The 19912-nt window shown below is 34.9% G+C and overlaps 3 protein-coding genes across 3 annotated transcripts; 2 read left to right on the top strand and 1 right to left on the bottom strand.

Moving 5' to 3' along the window:
• The first annotated feature begins 2541 nt into the window (after positions 1-2541).
• LOC120074472 (ATP synthase mitochondrial F1 complex assembly factor 1) lies at positions 2542-6025 on the top strand. Its single transcript, XM_039027608.1, has 4 exons — positions 2542-3303; positions 3884-3963; positions 4044-4102; positions 5393-6025. The coding sequence occupies exons 1-4, from the start codon at positions 3001-3003 to the stop codon at positions 5695-5697; spliced, it is 747 nt and encodes a 248-aa protein (XP_038883536.1). The 5' UTR covers positions 2542-3000; the 3' UTR covers positions 5698-6025.
• A 1761-nt stretch (positions 6026-7786) lies between these two features.
• Positions 7787-15795, top strand: LOC120074494 (apoptosis inhibitor 5-like protein API5). The gene is made up of 16 exons (XM_039027637.1): positions 7787-7873; positions 7990-8151; positions 8397-8496; positions 8587-8652; positions 9165-9262; positions 9370-9444; positions 9588-9737; positions 10668-10733; positions 10828-10893; positions 12040-12150; positions 13833-13922; positions 14021-14127; positions 14584-14698; positions 14786-14851; positions 14941-15044; positions 15203-15795. Exons 1-16 carry the CDS (start codon positions 7787-7789, stop codon positions 15399-15401), a joined length of 1662 nt encoding a protein of 553 aa, XP_038883565.1. The 3' UTR covers positions 15402-15795.
• A 2187-nt stretch (positions 15796-17982) lies between these two features.
• On the bottom strand, positions 17983-18980 carry LOC120073913 (E3 ubiquitin-protein ligase ATL41-like). The gene has a single exon (XM_039026828.1). It carries the CDS (start codon positions 18867-18869, stop codon positions 18135-18137), a length of 735 nt encoding a protein of 244 aa, XP_038882756.1. The 5' UTR covers positions 18870-18980; the 3' UTR covers positions 17983-18134.
• Between the last annotated feature and the right edge of the window lie 932 nt (positions 18981-19912).

Genomic DNA, 19912 nt, shown 5'->3' with positions numbered 1-19912 from the left:
GATTTCTATGAGCAACGAAAAGATCATTCCAAATTATAATCATATATGAATTTTACAATTATAGTCATAAACGGAAACATACGATTATGCATTAATTACAAAAATTATAGCATGATAATACAAATGATTAAGAAGAAACGCTATACACAATTGTAGACTCATTGTCGAGCTCATTGATCCCGAACGCTCGAACACAGCAACACAGCAACCTCGAACATTCGTCCAACACGATTGCTACACTACACGAACACCGCGTACTCGAACTTAGCGATCGCCTCAGTTACGAACACCCCAACAACACGAACGACCTCCACAGAACCTCAACAGTGTCGAGTTGAGTATGACACCGCAAAAAGGCTACCTTGGTATTCTCAGTGTTAGATTCTAGAGGGTGGGCTCTGTGTGGACTTGGTTTGAGGCAGAAGACGGAGGATACAACAATCATGTAAACGATTGAGCAAGTGGCAAATGGCATAACCGGTCAATGCCCAATTGTTTAGGAAAAGCTAAGCGATCGTCTAGCAAAAGTTATGCGATCGTTTAGCTTATCACTTAGCTAAGTGTCTGTTGCCTACAAATACTACATGATCGTTTACCTTATCCAAGCCGTCACTTAGTAAATCTTATTTACTTGACAACTTATGTGAAATTATTCCGAGAGAGAAAAATCTCAAATTCAACAATTTTTAACATTACTAGAATTAGGAAAAATAATTTTCTTTTTATCTCACGATTAGCATGAAACCACTAATAACCTCTCACTCAATTGGTTATTAGAGAAAAAAAATTAATTATCGAATAATAAATATTATTATAAATATAAATGATAACCAACTTATCATATTATATTTATAATCTATAGTTTTAACATTTCATCTTATGAAACATATAAAGCATAACTCTTTTTCTATTCCATGGTACTTAATGTAAATCTCATTTACATTAATCATCCACTAGATGTATCTCATACATCATATTGATCACATATATAATCAAATTACCTCTTGTCAATTTGAACAGTTCAAATCAACACCAATAACTGATCTTCAAATGAATCCATTGCGCTACCAAGGGGACCTCATCAACCTGTAGCTCGAAGCTCAAACGGTACGTGAATAACTGTCTAAACTCTTTAGTCACGGGATCCACTATCTGTTAACTGCCAGACACTCCACTAAAGATCGACAGCTGAACTCTCCTTACCACATATATATTATGTGTCCATCTTAACCAATCAGCAGTGCGACAACCCTTCACAGATCGCTCGTAAGTACAACTCGATCAATAACCATTATGCTCATATAGTTACATCTAACTCCTCAAGTACTACTGATCCCTCTAATGAACATAAGTCGTAGTCCTACTATGACTGAGTCCTTTCTTTGAAAGAGAAGCTGTGGCCAATATGTTCAAGCCCTGGAATCAGCCTTAAGGGAGCAATTTCTCTACTTATCCCTACTTTAGGAAATGAGTGAATTCCATCTTGTATTGAAGCTCCCAAATCAGACAAGTCCCCAAAAAGATTGGCATGTTGAGTTGGTAATCTAACCACTTTCACCCATACTAATCAAAGGACCGCCCTCAAAGGCAGGAGTTCCCAAAATACTCAGGATTGAGGTCGTGTCACCTATAGTCGTTTAGGTGAGATGTAAGTCTCTAGTATCAATGACGTTATATACAGAGTCTAATCATTTCGTAGTCCGATCTTATACAAACTTTTTGTATAGGACACCCCCGCTCGCACGTTTCCACATGAATGGTCAGGATCTACCATCTGTAGTAGTTTACAACACTTGTAAACCTCTACAAAGCGGGCCATATCCTTAGTGTCACCAAGATCAAATATCTCACCTTAATCCTTATTTTACAGACCTATTTAGATTATCATTTAAGGCATGATCCACTTGTATATTACATATACATGCTTAAGTTTAAATAAGATAACCATGAAGCTTAGTTTATTGGATATTAGTAAATGCCAGAATGAAATAACAACTATTTTATTCATCAAACAATGTGTATCATTACAAACAACGAGACTCCGGGAGAATTAGGACACCAATCCCATTAAATCTTAATATTAATTTCTATAATAGAAATTAAATTGTTATTTATATGAAAGTTTAGAGATTAAAAATAATTTTTAATTAATTTAAAAATATAGGACTAAATAGACCCAACATTAAATTATACAAAGTACCATTGAATTACGTAATTCCAATCATGCTCTCTCACAAATTTCATTTGAATCGTTTTTTAACTTTGAACTGGTAAAAAAACCGCGGTAAAAAAAAAAATTAAAATCATTGAAAACGATTGATGTATGACCTAATTTGCAAAGTTCAAAAAATAGAAAGATGTACCCTACATCATTTTCAAGGTTTAAATACATGATTAAAATCTAGAGTATTTTATATTTCACTTTTAAGGTAATATTTCACAATAAAGTAATTTACTTCGATATGCCAAAAATAGAAAAGGTAATTTACTTCAAAATTTTACAATAATTATCAATTTAGATATGATAGATGGAAATAATCGGAATGTGATGGGACCATGGGCTTGTGGCCGAGGTTAATGGGATATTGAGCTCACCGTATGCGAACGACGCACTCGGTTCAGCCCAATCTATGAGCCGGGGTTGGTACTCAAATCTGCGTACTCCGGATTCAGTTTTCAGGCGGCCCTTTTCCGCCCGACAGTCGACGGGCCGCTCTTTCTCGCCCGCTTCGTGACGATGATGTCAAAGAAGAGTCGGTGTTCGAATTGCACACAAACTGTTTGATAGAATTTCTCAGGTATCTACTGCACAAATTTGCTAGTTTCAGTTTCGACCTAGAGTTTTCATGGCATAAGCTTGGAACAGTGAGCTGGGGTTTCACAGCAAGGACTCTATTTCTTTGCCACCGTCGTTCTTCTTCCTCGTAGATGAAAGTGTGAACGGGCGATGCGATAAAAAAATTGTTCCCCCATTTGATTATTGAATCTCACTTCTCTGCGATGCGAAGCTCTTCGTTACGAACATCGAGGACCATTGCTGGTTCTGTGAAAACTCTTCTCGCCAGTGCTTCGCCAGTGGTTCGGCAATCTTCTCGTTCTTATTTTGCTAATGTGAGGCTTGAGAAACTGCAAAAGGAAGCTATTCCTTGTGATTTCCTCAAATGGTCTTCGCTAGGTTTCTTTCGGACTTCAAGATTCGCTACTGGGTTCGCCCCATTGCAACCGAAGCCGTTGGATTCGATCATTGATATGGAGAGGGCTAAAGATCGGTCACCGGAGGACCTCGCTTCCATCTGGGATGATGTAATGTTTCGTCTACTTCTTTTTAATTTTGTTTAATTTTAGCCCCAATATTCGTTTCTGTTTGTAAGATTCTAAAATACTTTATAGTCGAACTGGGTACTATGGAGCAATTTTGGAATTTAAAGTCGGTGGAACCTTTGCAGTTAGTTACGAGTTAGAGGAGCTCATTTTGAATTTAGTCACTTGCTCTTCATGAATTTCGGATGAAATGAATTCATATACTCCACATTTTCAAAGTATGCGCAAATTTTCCAGAATCTAGGACCGAGAGACAAGCATATGTAGCTTTTAGAGCCGTAAAACAAAAGTGTTCCTCGTTGATTTTTGGTGCATAATCCATTTATTGGGACAACGACAATGAATTCGTAAATTATTCTTCATTGATTTTTTAATTTAAAGCTCTTAAACGGAGGACATTATTTTTAGCTCAGTTGGGCATACTTCCAAACTCAAACCTTGGTTAAATGTTATCTAATCAATATTAATAACTTGAGTGAAACTATGGATGATCTCGTCGTTGTCCCTTTCCCCCACATGTGCAATTATTCTCACATTTTTTTCCCGGCTTCTGCTTTACCAGTATCATTTGGGAAGAGGTCATATTGGGGTGTCAATGAAAGCTAAACTATATCATTTATTGGAACAACGAGCAGCAGATTGGTAATTATCGAACATTTTGTGAATCCTTCTTTGAGTCATTTTCAGTATTTTACTGTTCTAACTTTAGTGCGTTCTTGCAGCCGATACTTTGTCATTCCTATGTGGCGTGGAAGTGGTTATACTACCATGTTTGTTCAAGGTTTAGCCTTTAACTTGTGGCTTTAAATTCTCTGTTTATATACATAGAAAGAAAGGGTCCTTATCTGAAAGTTATATAATTTGATACCGTTACTTAATCCTTTGATGTATTTCCTTTTCTCCCTCTCTCTTCGTTTAGTAGAAATTAGAATGATATTCTAAGAAAAACTAAATATTCATAGAAATTAGAATAACTTTTTGATGAATCATCCATCATTTGGTTTGTTATAGATTATTCAAATACAGGTGGTAGTCGGTACACAAAATGGATAGAATTTAAATTTTTGAGTAAATGAGAACACATCTCTTGAGCTGTTACTGAACACTAGGGTTGAGACATGAATTCACACTTTACTGGTGCTGTCACTATTTCTCTAGTCAATGTATCAGGTAAAACCATGCTTGTGCAATGCAGATGTGAGGTCTTGATTGTTTGGAACCTTTTATTAGGAAAAGAAAGTACTTCTATTGAGTGAACTGAGGTACAAAAACAGAAGGGAAGTGTTAAATCACCAATTAATCCAAAAGCTTAAGTTGTTGGGTTAGTATAAATTTAACATTCTATCCATACTCTAGCAATAGGATATCTGCTGTAAACAAACCAAAGCTTACAAAGAAGGCCCTCAAATACCAAAAATAAATACCATAAGTACAAAAGATAGTTGAGAGTCTGTGACGTTGTATCTATGATAGTTAGGAGCTACCTCCCATCCCAGACATCTTCCAGACTTCCACCCCTCTAAGATTCCTTGCTTCCTTTCTACCAGGCATTCCTTAAAAATAGCCTTCAACTTCATTGGCTAGTAACATTTTACGTTTCTCTTCTCCTGAAGCGTAAAATACATTTGCAAGTTGCTGCTCTTAGTGTGTTGTTGGAATAGAAACTCTGGAGGGCAAAAAAAGAGGTAAATAATATTTCTAGAAAGATATGATAAACCGACCTTTCAACCCAGAAGCCTGATCTGTGAATTAGGTTCAGTCCATCTAGCTTTGGCGTTTCAAAGAAATCAGGTTTCTTCTACAATAATAAACTTCAGGTTGCTATGTGAAAGGGTCTTACATCTGGATGAAACAATTGCTTGTTCTTTTCTTTGCCCGTTGTATGGCTAATTTAGTAGTTTGAAGTCTTGCTTACTCAAAACAGTGGTTGTGCTTTATAGCGCTGGAAAATTGTTGTAGAACGAGATCCAAGTATATGTTGGGCTGTGGAATGTCAGATTTAATCCTGCCAGCAATGCTTATAGTTCAATTTAAATCCTTAACTTGGTTACATATGTAATTCATTTTGCAGTACAACTGCCGTATATCCTTTTCACTGGCCTTGAAGATTACAAGGCAAGAGGAACTCAAGCAGCTCCCTACTTCACCGTGTCCTATTACAAAGAATTTGCAGAGAGCAAGGATTTGGTGCTTGTTCGAGGCGATATTGTGTTTACAAGTAAGCTCACCGACCAGGAGGCAGAATGGCTTTTAGAGACCACCCAATCATTCTATTTGAACGATGTGCGGTACAAGTTGCTTGAACGGTTCAACAGACAAACACGTGATTTTGAGTTCAAGGATGTCTTACAAGCGCTGGAAATGCCCATTTTATGATTGCTGCGGAACTAGACAAAGGTGCCCTCTATGAGGTAATAATAAGAAATTTAGCAAAACATGACAAGCCTTTATAGGGCTATTATTTAAACTTTGATTAGGCTGTTTTGACCTGTTGAGAGAATAATCAAACGCTTTATTCTTGGTATGTTCGTATGATCGAGAAGTGTTCCCTGTTCCCTGCAGAGTTGATTTATGCCTCATCTCAAATAATGGGAACGGAGAGGTTTTTTTTTGCATACTGGAGTTGACATTTCTATTATTTTTTCCTTGTGGAAGTTGGGGAAGGAGTTATAAATGGGAAAATGAGTTCTAGTTCATTAATTCAGGATGGCTTGCTATTATTTAATGTTTGATTTATGAGAGTACGATTTTTGAGAACTACAGAGATATAAATTTGAATGCCCAAAATTTGTCTTACTGTGAAATTTGGAATCAGAGATCCATGTTTTTCTTTTAAATTCAATTTATGAGTTATTAGTTTTTAATTTTCATCTCTCTTAAAAATGTTACCGAGATCCAAAATCTTCTGGTTTGTAAAAATCGCATTGAATGTTTAGACCAATGAAGAAAATTTGTTTACCCGAAGGGAACTAGAAATGAAGTGTGTGACAATCTTTCTTTCCCATTTAATTTTGTCCGTTGTTTATTAACTTTAACAAACGGAGACGAGTTACTTCTAAGCATCACAATTCATATTTAAATTGAAAATCCTTTTTTTTCCATTTCAAAATGCCATTGATTTTAATTCCAGTACGTTTTGTTTTCCATATCTTTTTCCTTTTAATATAAATTATTAATTATTATTGTTCTGCCAATTTTGACAATAATTATTTCAAGTAACAATAAGGATTAATTCTCAACTTTATTACCAAGGAAAAAAAATTGGACACTTGAAGATAGGGGTGTTAAAAAAAACCCGGTAACCCGACCAATTTGGACTACTAGGGTTCATTATTAGCTAACTCGAATTTTTTGATTGGTCCACAAAAATCTTCCAACTCGGTTCAACCTGGATTATGTATACCCCTACTTGAAGAACATTAACTTAATTGCAAAATTATTTGTAAAAGTACTTTATAATAAGGAAAAGAGAAATGATTTTAAATGACAAAATTGATAAAAAATATGTATAAATAATAGTAAAATATTAAAGTCTATCTGTGATAGACAGCAATAAATTGCTATATGTGTTTATCGGTCTATGATAGACACATATAGTAGTCTATTGCAGTTTATAATTAATAGATTATAAAATTTTGTTATTATTTGTAAATATTCTTATTATTTTTTTATATTTGTAAACAATCTTAAAAAAAACTTTTGATTTAACCCGCACCCTTCAAAATATAAAATGACTTTATTATTAGCACATTTTTATAGGATTTGATGTTAATACTACTAAATAATTCTTTGAACCTATTTGATCAAATTTAGTCATTATCTTTCCACTGTTGACCTCATAGAATAAAGATAGGAAATTACCATAATTATGTAATTATGTAAATATGTATATCATTTCAAAAGTCGAAAATGTGATTTCTAGTAAAAAAGTTATTGAATGAGAAAAATAAAATTACTTCCACACAGTTTGTTTTACTACGTTCTTTCTTCTCCATAATATAAATAAAATGGATAATTACATGGCAAAAAGGAAAAAAAAAAGAAGGTAAAAATAATTTTTTTTTAAAAAAAACAAAATAAAGAAAAAGTATTGGGTACTAACGGCGATCGTTATATTTGGAGAAAGATCCAAATCGCAGTCAATTATTTGGACGTCAAAACGGTGCGTTTGGTGCTTGGAAGACGCCGTCGTTTCACAAAACCAAGGTATGAAACAGATCAACATGTCTCGGACGCGATCTTAAAAGAAACTGACAGCCCCTTTCACTGCTTTGCTCTCAACCCTTCAAAACCCTCAGGCCAACTCTTTCACTTACCCTCGGCAGCTCGCTCGCAACTTCTTCTTCCACAAGCTTCTTCTCGCATTTTCCAGTTCCCCATTTCTGCACTACACTCTCTTCCTATTCCTTTTGCTGCCATTTTCCATTCTTCTCCAATTGCAGTTTCAATTTCCAAATTAGCGCCAATGAGTGAGCCTTCCGAAGAGGCCCAGCACATCGAGAAGCTCTATGAGTTCGGCGAGCGTCTCAATGAGGCGGAGGACAAGTCTCAGGTTTCCTGCTCATTTTCACTCTGCCCTCTCCTTCTCCCTCTCCTCCTTCTAGAGATTTTTGAATATGTGGTGGCGGGTTTTGATTTTCGGATTAACTCTGTTCGCTGTTGTTTCAGCATGTCAAAGACTACCAAGGGATAATAGACGCCGCAAAAACGAGTACCAAAGCCAAGCAATTGGCCGCTCAACTCATTCCTAGGTTCTTCAAGTTCTTTCCCAGCCTTTCTGGTCCAGCCATCGACGCTCATATTGATCTGATTGAAGAAGAAGAGCTGGCGGTTCGTATATTTCCGACTTCACAATCCATTTTGCTTATCCTGTATAGCTGACAAACTATGTAAAAAAAGGAAGTTATAGAACGAAGGGATATGAGATATAAATGCTATATCTGCCTGGTGGATTGGAAATCGGGCGTTTCTAGGGCAATTCTTCACTCTTATCGTAATGAATTTTCTATACATTTTTTGAGCTGGTTTTTCTACGTTTTATTTGTAAGGTTTCTTCTGTTTATATGACTATGCAGATACGAGTTCAGGCAATTCGAGGACTTCCTCTTTTCTGCAAGGACACACCAGAAAATATAGGCAAAATTGTTGACATTCTTGTTCAAATTCTTGCGTCGGGTAAATTATTGATCACTTGTAAAAGATGTTACAGATTACTGTTGTCTTATTTAATTGAAAAACTGATTTTAGTAACCTGAAATGCTTTAGAGGAATTTGTGGAGCGTGATGCTGTTCATAAAGCTCTAATGGCTCTCTTGAGGCAGGATGTTAAAGGTAGATTCTAAATATTACGATATGGTGTCCATTTTTTTTGTACATGAAGATACATACACAGTTTAAACTTGACCATAGCTCGGTTAGTTATGTCATTATATAATCCAATGTTAGAGCCTAGAGGTTCGAATCCCCACTCCTTTGAACAAAAAAAATAATAATAATAATAATAAAAGATACATTAATGCACACACATTCAAATTTTGATCAACTAAACTTCAAGCTGACTGGTGATATTAAATATTAATTCAGTATAAGTATTGGGGTATTTTCTTCTTCTGTGTATGAATGGTGGATTTAATGAGGTCCTTTGCATTTTTTTCTTTTTGGATTGGAACTCATGAATTTCCCTTAGAATAAAATTTTCAATAATCATGCATAAAGGGCACACGTTTCTGTCATCAATGTGTATTTACCCGCCATTCCTATTGAGACTGAAAAGAGGAACATTTTTTTTTTTACAAAGTTTTAACGGCCTCATCCTCTCATTGTATATCTGTGCGATGTTGCAGCTTCATTGACAGCCTTGTTTAAACACATTGGAAGTGTTGATGAACCAACTACTGATGAAGTTATTCGTGAGAAGGTCTTAAGCTTTATTAGAGAGAAGGTGAGAGGGAGATATGAGCAATGTCCTTTGCAGCTAATATTTGTAATTCGTTGGGTCAGCTTACTAGTAAGTGGATGTGGATCTTATTCTTCTGTTTATATCTGTAGGTTTTTACCATCAAATCTGAACTCTTGAAGCCCCAAGAGGAAATGGAAAGACACATAACAGATTTGATAAAAAAGGTAACTTATGAAAATACTTACATTTTAACCTATCTAAAGCCTTTTCCCCTTTGGCTATTAATCCATTCTGAGTTATACAACTCAGGTTTGATTTTATTGCTCTACTAGAGGATGAGCAAGTAATGTTATTCAGCTTATTTCAGAGTTTAGAAGATGTGACTGGAGCTGAATTTAGAATGTTTATGGACTTCTTAAAAAGCTTGAGTATATTTGGAGAAAAAGCCCCACCAGAGCGATTGAAAGAACTTATTGGAATCATTGAAGGGCAAGCTGATTTAGATGCTCAGTTCAATGTGAGTATCTATTGCTTATTATAACATTTTTCACGTTTGCAAATAATATTTCCTAAGAAAATATATAGTAATGCATATACGTATACATTTCTCTGTTCTATTTCTTCACATTTCCATCCTGTTTAACTCTGTAATGAAATCCTTCTAGCTCTCATGATTGCCTACTACATTTCTTTGTTCTATTAATAAATTATTTTCTTTTGTGTATATTGATTTCTTTATCATGTAGTCGGTCTATTTGAGGAAATGTGACAGTATTTATGTTTTCCATCTTATGTTTAAACATTCTAGCAGGATTTTTCATGTTGAGAGGATTCATATCTAGACTACAACATACACCATATGTACAAAGTGATGTTTAACTTTAGTTTCTTGAGATTGAAAACAGATGGCTTAGATACCAAAGTGGAAGTGAAATAGTTTTAGTTTTAATAGGATCCTCTTTTGAAACTTGAAAAGTGTGTGATTCTTCAATAATCAGTTGAGGTTGTAATTCTTCAATAACCAGTTGTCCATTGAGAATCTTTATGACAGATTGAAAGTGTAAAATTTTTCACAACTATGAGTCTACTTCACAGCACTATAAATTAGATTAGTTGCGTTTAGGACTGAAATAAGAAATAAAGTTTCATTCGAAATATAGGAAGAGGAACACAATGTCTATCTTGTGAATGCTTTGGGCATGCTAGAGTATTTGGTGATCTCTCTTTGTTTGAGTTAAATTATTATCTTGCTAACCACTATCACGTTACCAAGTTAGTATCAAGATTTCTCTTTTTGATATTTGCAGCCAAACATATTTTCTTCCATTCCCTTTTCATTTCTACTATTATTTCAGCTTTTTTTTTAAAATAGACTCTCATCGAGTTGCCCATTATTTCTACTATTATTTCTATTAGTTACATTACACCAAATGGGGGTTTAATGCAGGTTTCAGATGCAGATCATATTGACAGGTTGATATCATGCCTTTTTATGGCTATCCCTTTTGTTGTGGTATGTACATTTTATCTTGTATATAAGTGAGTAATAATTTCACCATGTTTCAAATATTTTTGAGACTGCTTACCTTCCATGCTGTCATACACAGAGGGGTGCGTCAAGTTGCAAGTTTCTCAGCTACTTGAACAAACATGTTATTCCAGTTTTTGAGAAGGTAATAATGATTTCTCTATTTCACTTTCTTCAAAATCATATTAAAGGTTCTTTCTAGTAAAACAAATCATCTAAATTCCATCCCTGATCTATTAGGCAATCATATTTTATTTTAAGGCTCTTTCCTTATGTTTCTAAATTTGGAGCATATTTTTCTTAATTGACAAATGACAACCACAATGCAATGGAGCTAGTGAAAAGATAAATGCACTTAAAAGAAATTGGTTCCAACAGTGGTGGTCACATTTCTCGGATTTGAAATCTTATGAGTTGCTTTGGCAACGGAATGTAGCTAAATGTAGTAGGTTTAGCTGGTTTACATTTAGCCCGTTATCTTGTGGTGTGAATATGTTGGTTAGGGCATTCAAAAATCAAAGTAAAATACATGTCAAGGACTACTCTTTTAGACTAATTGTTTTTCACTACGACTCTAGGGCTGTCTGGCTGAATAACAGATGCTGATATCGTAGGGAGCTAAGGGTTTTATTTATTTCTTTGAGCAGAGGCACCAAGGAATTTTAAAATATGCATAGATCTATTTTCTAATTATTTGTTCAATTTTCTATTTTCAAATGAAAAGTAGAACGTTTATTTTCCCTTGAAGATGTCTTTTGCCAGGTTAACTGCTGCTGTCCTATGTATAAGAAATCTTCACCATGTAATCATAATCCTTGCACTGGAGTTGATATCTAAAATTTGTGTCAATACCGTATGCCCCCTCATTTGATAACTATTTGGTTTTTGAAAATTAAGCTTATAAACACTATTTATTTACTTTATACTCGTGTTTTCAAAAACCAAGCGAAGTTTTGAAAACTAGAGGAAAATAGTTTTCAAAAACTTGTTTTTGTTTTTAGAATTTGACTAGGAATTCAAGTGTTTCTGTAAGATAGGTGAAAATCATAATAGAGAATTTAGGATGAAACAAGCATAAATTTAAAAGATAGATGACTAAAAATGTTGTTATCAAATAGAGCTTTTTATGGGATAAGAAACAATTTCATTGAGAAATGAAAAATCCAATGAGCATTGTAGAAAAATTTCATATGCCTGAGGAACATCCATTCTGCTTTTCCATTCTGATAAATGAAACATCCAATCAAGCAGGGCCTTGATGGTTTAATTCCTTTTCCATTCTGCTTTTCAGTTGCCCGAGGAACGCAAGCTGGATTTGCTTAAAGCCCTTGCAGAATTTTCACCATATACTACGCCTCAAGATTCACGTCAATTCCTTCCTTCTGTTGTTCATCTATTGAAGGTAACTCCGCACTCTCATCTGTTTTAATAATGGTTGTAGGGGAGATTTGGGCATGTGTGGAGAGGACTAGATGTCATTGTTTGGAAAAAGCACGTCTCTTTGGGAATGGCCAGCAAAGGGTGTTTTGTTGCAAGAAGCGAGTGAGGGTATGCTGTGTGGTCCATGGTGCACCTGTTTTTTTTTTCCCCCCAATTCTTTTAATAAAAAAATTAAAGGAAAAAAGGTTCCAAAATCCCTTACTTCCATATTAATTTTGTACAGAAGTTATAATTTCCTAAGCATTTCATTATCTTATTGTTAGTAATACCATATTTTCTAATGATCTTCCATGAACAGGATTTGTTTTACTGGTTATGCAACAGTCTTTAAGTTCTAAAAAATATAATACCCACTTTTTCATATATAAACAGTTATTTATATTTTCTGTTATGCGCTCCACCCCAAGAAAATCCACTTTCTTCTGTTCTTCACGGAGTATTGCACTTTAGTTCCCCTCACGCTCCAAAAGGTGCACGGTTATATAATGACTCCTATGGGTTGGGCTTCCTGGGAAGCACTTTTGCAATCCTCAAGCCTTTCAAGGAGTCCTTTTTGTCCACTATATTTTTTCAAAATACTGTTGCCTCTTATTCTATATAAAGGGGTGTACACGGGTTGAGTTAGGTGTGGTGGGAGTGGAGGGGTATTTTGGACCAACCTGAAATTTCGGGTTGATTAGTTCCCCAACCCAACCAACCAATTAGAGAGAGGACAACCCAACCCAACCCATATTACTTGGTTGGGTTGTGTTGGGTCCATCAGGTTGCTGCTTCTCACAATCTCTCTGACGAATTACACTAGCAATATCTTTATCTCATATCATTCATCAAAATCCACACGGATGCAAAACCAAATAATTGCAGCAATCACCCATGGTCATAATCCAATGAAGAATGAGCAAACCATATGAAAAGCAACACATCCCACTAAGATGAGAAACCAAAACTCAAAAATTGGCCCGTAGATTAAAAAAGAAGATTCCAAAACCTTAAAATAAGAAAACATCCAAAACCCTCAATTCAAACGAACAAAACGGCAAAAAGGGGCAAGATTTGGACCATGAACCATCGAGAATCACATTCATTTCAGTAGCACGCCCACATTACAATTCAACTTCACGTCAGATTCAAGACCTCAAACTAGAAACCTAGATGTAAAAAACATCGAATTATGTAGATTGAGAGGTGCCAAGGATTTAACAGTTATGACTCGGGTCGGGTTGGTTGGGTTCTTTGAGTTTTTTGAACACCCCTACTAAATATATGTATGGGATATGTCTGTAGATGTATGCAATAATTAGTTTATGATCTTTGGAAGAATTTTGGACTGCCTTTAATCTCTATGTTCTTGTCAAATATCAGTTGGTTACAAAATTATTACACATCTAGATGTGTATAAGAGACAGATTCTATTGTTAAAAGCTTCGGGTTGGTTGGGTTCTTTGAGTTTTTTGAACACCCCTACTAAATATATGTATGGGATATGTCTGTAGACGTATGCAAGAATTAGTTTATGATCTTTGGAAGAATTTTGGACTGCCTTTAATCTCTATGTTCTTGTCAAATATCAGTTGGTTACAAAATTATCTTGCTTTTTCTGCTTATTATTCTATTGTTAAAAGCTTCGGGCCCTTTTATTCACAGAAGTATATGCCTGGGAGAAAGACAGGAGAAGAGATGAACTTTACTTATGTTGAGTGCCTGTTATATACGTTTCATCATTTGGCTCACAAGGTTAGCTATTTTCTTGGTCCCTGTACTAGTAAGCAAATTATAGCGGCAGAATCTTATGCAAGTCATTGGTGTGGCATTCTTCCATATTCGTACTCTAGGTCCCCAATGCCACAAATAGCTTATGTGGTTACAAGATTGTTACTGGTCAGCCTTCAGATAGATTGGGGGAGGACTTCTCTGATAATTACAAGGATTTTACGGAAAGGTATTCTTTCTTTAAGCAGTTTGTAATTTTTGCTTCAATATCATTTAAAAGAAATTGATGATACACTTTCTCGTCTTATAAGATGGATCAATGTGGTAATATTATTATTTGTCCATGAAGGGGCTTAACTTATCTAGTTAGTATGTATTGGCAACTCCAACGGTCCACTCTTTTATTTATTTAGTTATGGGTTGAGTTGATTATGCCATTATGAGCCAATCTCATCCGTGCAGAATGCCATGAATATTGTTTTTTAAGTTATCTGTAACTGGATATGGTCATTTAATCCTCCTTTCCTTTGGTTTCGGTTATTGATCTAATTGTTTTATCACTGTCGGTCAGTAGGGTTTCGCATTTTCTGTCTTTTCCCTTTTGAAAGCGTTGCTGAGCCTTTCACCCCCACGCTATCTATTCTTTCCATCTGGATTGATGGTTGATCAAATTTCTGACCTACAGGTTAACTAATGTTGAGGATTTAACTAGAGCTACCATTAAGAAATTAACTCAAGGGATGGATGAACACAACAAGGCGATGGCAGCAGCCAAGTCGGATGAAGCAAAAAGTAACATTGTGAGTTCTCTCATTGAACCCATGGTCTCTCATATAGCTTTGCCATGCCCATAAGCATGTGATCATTGTTCGTTTTGAATTTTGCAGAAAACCCAACAGCAAAATGCCAAAACTGGCTTGCGGACCTGCAATAATATTTTGGCGATGGGAAAGGTGAAAAGGCAGCAAGCTTCGCAACGTAGTTGTACATTTAATATTTTATTCATCTTAATTCTTAACCAATCTTTGTTTTTAATTTTCAGCCCTTACACGCCAAGGCACCCTCATTTATTGGGGATAACAGCATCAACCTATCTTGGAAGGAAGTAACAAAAGCTCAAGTGTCCACTACCCTTTCTGCAGCTGGGTAAGTTAAACTAGCAATTTAGGCCTTTTGGTCAATTATTGTTTTCCTTCTCAAGATTCTCTGTTCCTTGGATGAGTACCTTTGGACAAAAAGCTTCCTATGTTTGCTTTATTTTTGATATAACGTTTCACTTAAAAAAAAAACGACTCTCTGTGCAGGGGAAAACGGCCTGCTAATGCAGCTAATGGATCGAACAACATACCATCAAAGAAAGGTCGTGGATCTGGTGGTTTACAAAATCAGCTTGTTAATAGGGCATTGGAAGGGTTATCTTATGGCGGTCGTGGAGGGATGAGGGGTGGCCGAGGAAGAGGTTGGGGTGGACGGGGAAGAGGAAGAGGAAGAGGTTTCCGTTAAAGTTTAATGTGCAGCTAAAGAGATGGATGGAAAACATGGGGAGATACATGTTGAGAAGAAATAGATGATAGGAGGCACCACTGAAATGGAAATGAGTTAATCTGCTGAAGAAGTTTTGATATTGAGTTTATAATGCTAAAGAGTTTGCAGATTCATGGTGTAAAATGCTAACGATTGAAAGTCTAGAGATTGTAAAAGAAACATTAGATTGGTTTCAGGCTTTGGGTCATTTCTTCCCGATTTAGTGACAGAAACAGCGAGATGAGTAATTAGACAACCTTAAATTTGGATGCTGCTACTACTATTTGCTGACTTTCAATGTATTTTAATAACAACCGACTTTTAACATTAGGATGCTTATGCTTATATTCAAATATTTATTTTCCTCGACTTACATGCTATCGTTCTTCCCTTCTTTGTCCCTTTTTCTTTTTTCTTTTTCTCCCGCAGATTAAGATTTAATAGGAAGTTCGTTCCTTGACATCAAAGGTAATTCGGATGGGATAAATAATGAAAACACCCAACAAAAGTCAACCATGTTTTCCATTTAAAAGCTATAAAGGGGTATTTTCACGTTGGGCTTGGGCAAGATAATAGGGCCTATGGTGAGTAACTTGTGTTTCGTTTTGTTTCTCTCTATAAAGTTCTTAAACGAAACTGGACCAGAAAACAACCGAGTACGAAAATGTTATCCAATGAACTTGTTGGAAATACAACTAAAATCTCACATTGGTTTCTTCATTGATATACAGTTTTTTGGAGTAAAATCATGTGAGTTTATGCCTAAAGTGGATAATATCATATTATTATAGAGATATTTGAAGGGTCGTTCTATCAAGTGACATTAAAGTCATCTAAATAAGAGTCAGACGGGAGATCATAAATCAGCACATTACGGTCTAATTAATATTCTGTTAAGTCAAAGTTCATTTAGAAGGATTTTACAAATGTAAGCGACTAAAGTAGTTGTTACGAAACTTTAAGATGAAATCGATATCAACATCAAATTTCAGAACTAAAAATATATTTAAGCAAAAAAGAAGAAAAAAAAATCATGCCCACAAAGTGCTCTTTGTCTACAAATTTAATGCAATGGATAAGGTTTTATTTTCTTGGGTGTTACAGGAGCGTGGCTATTGTTTTATTATATATATTCAATCACGATATCATCTGATTAATTTATTCAACAAATTCGGCATTTTTTAATTATCAATACTGTAATTAAAAAATAGTGGCAATAGTGTGAAAATGACTCGGTATTATTATTAATATTGGGGATCTTTTTGCCAACTTTTTAGTATTTTATGTCTACCTTTTCTTTCAATCTGGTTGTGGTTGGTTCATGAACAACACAAATACCAACCACCCTAAAAACACAAAGGAAAACAAGTAAGAATAATAATTAAAACAAATAAATAAAGCTCGATTCAAATATTGAACAGGTGAAATATATTCATACGTCAGTTTTGACCAAACTCTTATTATTAAAATCAAACTGAGAATAACACAGATTCAAACTCCTTTCATATCCACCAGAAATGTAAAATATTCAGAGAAGAAATTATTAATTCAATAAAGTACCTAAGTTCCTACACGGCTTTGAAAAATCTTCCACCTCGAGATTGAAATTAACAACTTCCTCTAGAAATTTGATTTGGATTACAGCATTACTTCTGTACAAATATTTTGCTTTACGATTCCATTTCTCTGACTAATCCTCACAACTAATACCAACCAAAGCAATTTAGAAACCATTTTTCTACTTTATATACTTTGGTCCCGGAAAAAATTAGAAATTAATTCATATGATTTTAATAGTTAGAATATAGTTGTTATAATGATTTGATAAAATCTTATAAATGATCTTAATGGTTTGATAAAATCCTCATCAACAAGTAGGTATTCGAGGTTTTATTGAACCATAGAGACTAATTCTAACTATAAAGGACTAAGTTCGAACTTTTTTTATCAAAACAAGGAACTAATTTTTTATAATTTAACCATATATAAATAAACACAATATGTGAATATAATTATTACTGTAATACCCCGAATTTAGGAGAGAGACATAATAAATTGAGATAACAAGAGGGATCCTATGTTAAATAGGGTTAATCCTAAGGACATGAAAGTATAGTTAAAAAAGTTTTAAAAAATTGAAAGTCACTACCTATAGTAACAAGGTATATCTTTTTTTCAGTGACTCAGTCATAGAAACTCCAAAATTAAGCATACTTAGCTTTGAACAATCCTATGTTCGATTAACCTTATGGGAATTTTCAATACTATTTGATAGTATTTCTTCCTTTGAAAATATGGGTGTGAAAATTTTGCCGTACTATAAAAAGGCATAATAGTGTGAAACTGTCAAACCATCATACTTCGTGAGTTAGATATATGAACCAACATGAGTATAACTCAACCGTTAATATATCCACTCCTATGTTTAGAGGGTCTGTTGTAAAAAAAAGGGTTGGGTGGGTTATTAGCCCAAAGTGAAGAGATGAGAACAAAAAAATCCTTATTATTAAATGTATAAAGAATTGAAGTAGGAAGATTTATGGAAACATAAGAGGCAAACTCCAATCAAAATCCTCAGTTATTAGAACAATATTGAAATAACCAAAGAAAAAAACAGAGCCACAAATAGATTTTAATAAAAACTATCTGTACATGCAGCAGAGAAATTGTAAGCCAAATTGAAAATTTAGAAAGTGTATAGAAGAATTGAAATCATTGCCTCTCTAAATCTGCAGATCGAACAGATGCTTCTCCACAACTATGAACCCTAAATGATCTCTCTCTGTCTCTACTCATCATTCTTCTAAAAGAGCTCAGCCGAGAGCTCGGTTGCTCCTCCGTCAACGGTGGAGCCGTCGCATGAACCGCCTGAGATCGTTCTCTGCTCATTGTCCTTCTAAACGAACTAAACCTAGAGCCGGATTGCTCCTCCACCAACGGCGGAGCCGTCGGAACCTCGCCGTGCTCGTTCGTCGCTGTAAGTATTGGCTCCACCGCCGTCCGACAGACAGGGCAGGTTGTATTGGAAAAAAGCCACATATCGATACACTCCACATGGAATATGTGCTTGCAATTTGGGAGAATCCTGACGGCGGCTTTCTCTTCGATGTTGCTCAAGCAAATGGAGCACTCTACGATTTCGCCGCGATGATCAGCTTGCTTGTGGATGGATTCCGGCAGAACTCTGGCTATAAGGACAGGGTCCAGGCCGGCCTTAGGCGCCGCCGCCGCCGCGGTGTGATTTTGGCGATCGGCTCGTGAAATCTGCTGTTCGAGACTAATTAATCTGGATTGTCTTCGGCGCCTTTGGAGATATCGGAGATAAAAATGGAGGAAAAGAATGACAAGAACAACTATGAATAGACTGAAAATTGCAGAGATCATGATCTTGTGGCGGGTTCCGAACTTCCGGAGATGATGATGATGATCATCGTCGTCGGAGCCCATGATTGAATGAATCGGAGAGCTGTAAGAGCGTTTTGTGTTTTGGTTTTAATTGCAAACCAAGACATACATGTTAGAACCTACAAGAACAACTTATAATTAATTAGAAAGAGGGAAACTTCGCTATATTTATTTGCCTAAACACGACTTCTAGTCTTCCATAGTTGTTTTCAATATTGACTTTATTTAAATTAAAATAAAAGGCAATACGTATTTTTAAAAAATAAGAGAAACTAATTTACTTTATGCTTCCAATACAAATACACATCGTAATGTCTTAGATTTAGGATTCGAAATCTGGATTCGACACTTAATGGCCCCAACATTCTCCTACGACCTAAGTGCACCTTATTTGTATAAATAGTAATTTTCAATTATGATGTTTTATTTTTTGATTTAGTTTAACTTTTAAATGTTTTATTTTGATGTTATTTTAGTTGAAGGATATAATGAGGTGGAAATATAAATGTGTAATATTTTGGTTAAGGATGTGTGTTTTAGCGACTAGATAAAAATAGCATAAATATAATCTTCATACTAGAATTTTAGGATTTTAAAAAGTTCTTAAATTCTTTATAACTAAAAACAATCTCTCTTGAACCACTCATAGAGATGAGAGAGAGAAAACTTTGAGAAACAATTAAAAAAGAAAAAGAAAGGTGTGACATTTGGAATTTCAAATTTTGGGGGTTTGTTTTAGCACAAAAATTTGAGATAATTAATATCAAATGAACATTTACAAAATAATTTTGGTAAAAGGAAATTATCATTTTCGCCTATATATATATTCTTAAACAGTTTAGCATTTCTTTTTTCTCGTGAAAACTAGTTCACATTTCAACTAGAATTAATGTGGTGTTTCTAAAATAAAAACAACTTTGAAATTTGAATGCTCAATTAAGTTTGGTACATTTATATAAAAAAATGAATACTTATATATATTTTTTGCAAAGGCAAAATTTTCCTATTCAACAAAAGAGATTCAATTATTAAAGAGCATATCAATGATTTATGAATGTTATAATTATTTACTATATAAGTAAAAT

Source organism: Benincasa hispida, chromosome 3, assembly GCF_009727055.1.
Source record: "Benincasa hispida cultivar B227 chromosome 3, ASM972705v1, whole genome shotgun sequence".
Taxonomy (NCBI): domain Eukaryota; kingdom Viridiplantae; phylum Streptophyta; class Magnoliopsida; order Cucurbitales; family Cucurbitaceae; genus Benincasa; species Benincasa hispida.
This window is presented reverse-complemented; position numbering and strand designations above follow the sequence as displayed.

Bases quoted from the DNA above. Each gene is read 5' to 3' on its own strand.
- LOC120074472 (XM_039027608.1), top strand. From the start codon at position 3,001: ATGCGAAGCTCTTCGTTACGAACATCGAGGACCATTGCTGGTTCTGTG. The intron at 3,304-3,883 runs GTAATGTTTCGT...CTGCTTTACCAG, and splicing joins TCGCTTCCATCTGGGATGAT to TATCATTTGGGAAGAGGTCA. The intron at 4,103-5,392 runs GTTTAGCCTTTA...TTCATTTTGCAG, and splicing joins TACTACCATGTTTGTTCAAG to TACAACTGCCGTATATCCTT.
- LOC120073913 (XM_039026828.1), bottom strand. From the start codon at position 18,869: ATGGGCTCCGACGACGATGATCATCATCATCATCTCCGGAAGTTCGGA.
- LOC120074494 (XM_039027637.1), top strand. From the start codon at position 7,787: ATGAGTGAGCCTTCCGAAGAGGCCCAGCACATCGAGAAGCTCTATGAG. The intron at 10,734-10,827 runs GTATGTACATTT...TGTCATACACAG, and splicing joins TGGCTATCCCTTTTGTTGTG to AGGGGTGCGTCAAGTTGCAA. The intron at 13,923-14,020 runs GTTAGCTATTTT...TTCGTACTCTAG, and splicing joins TTCATCATTTGGCTCACAAG to GTCCCCAATGCCACAAATAG.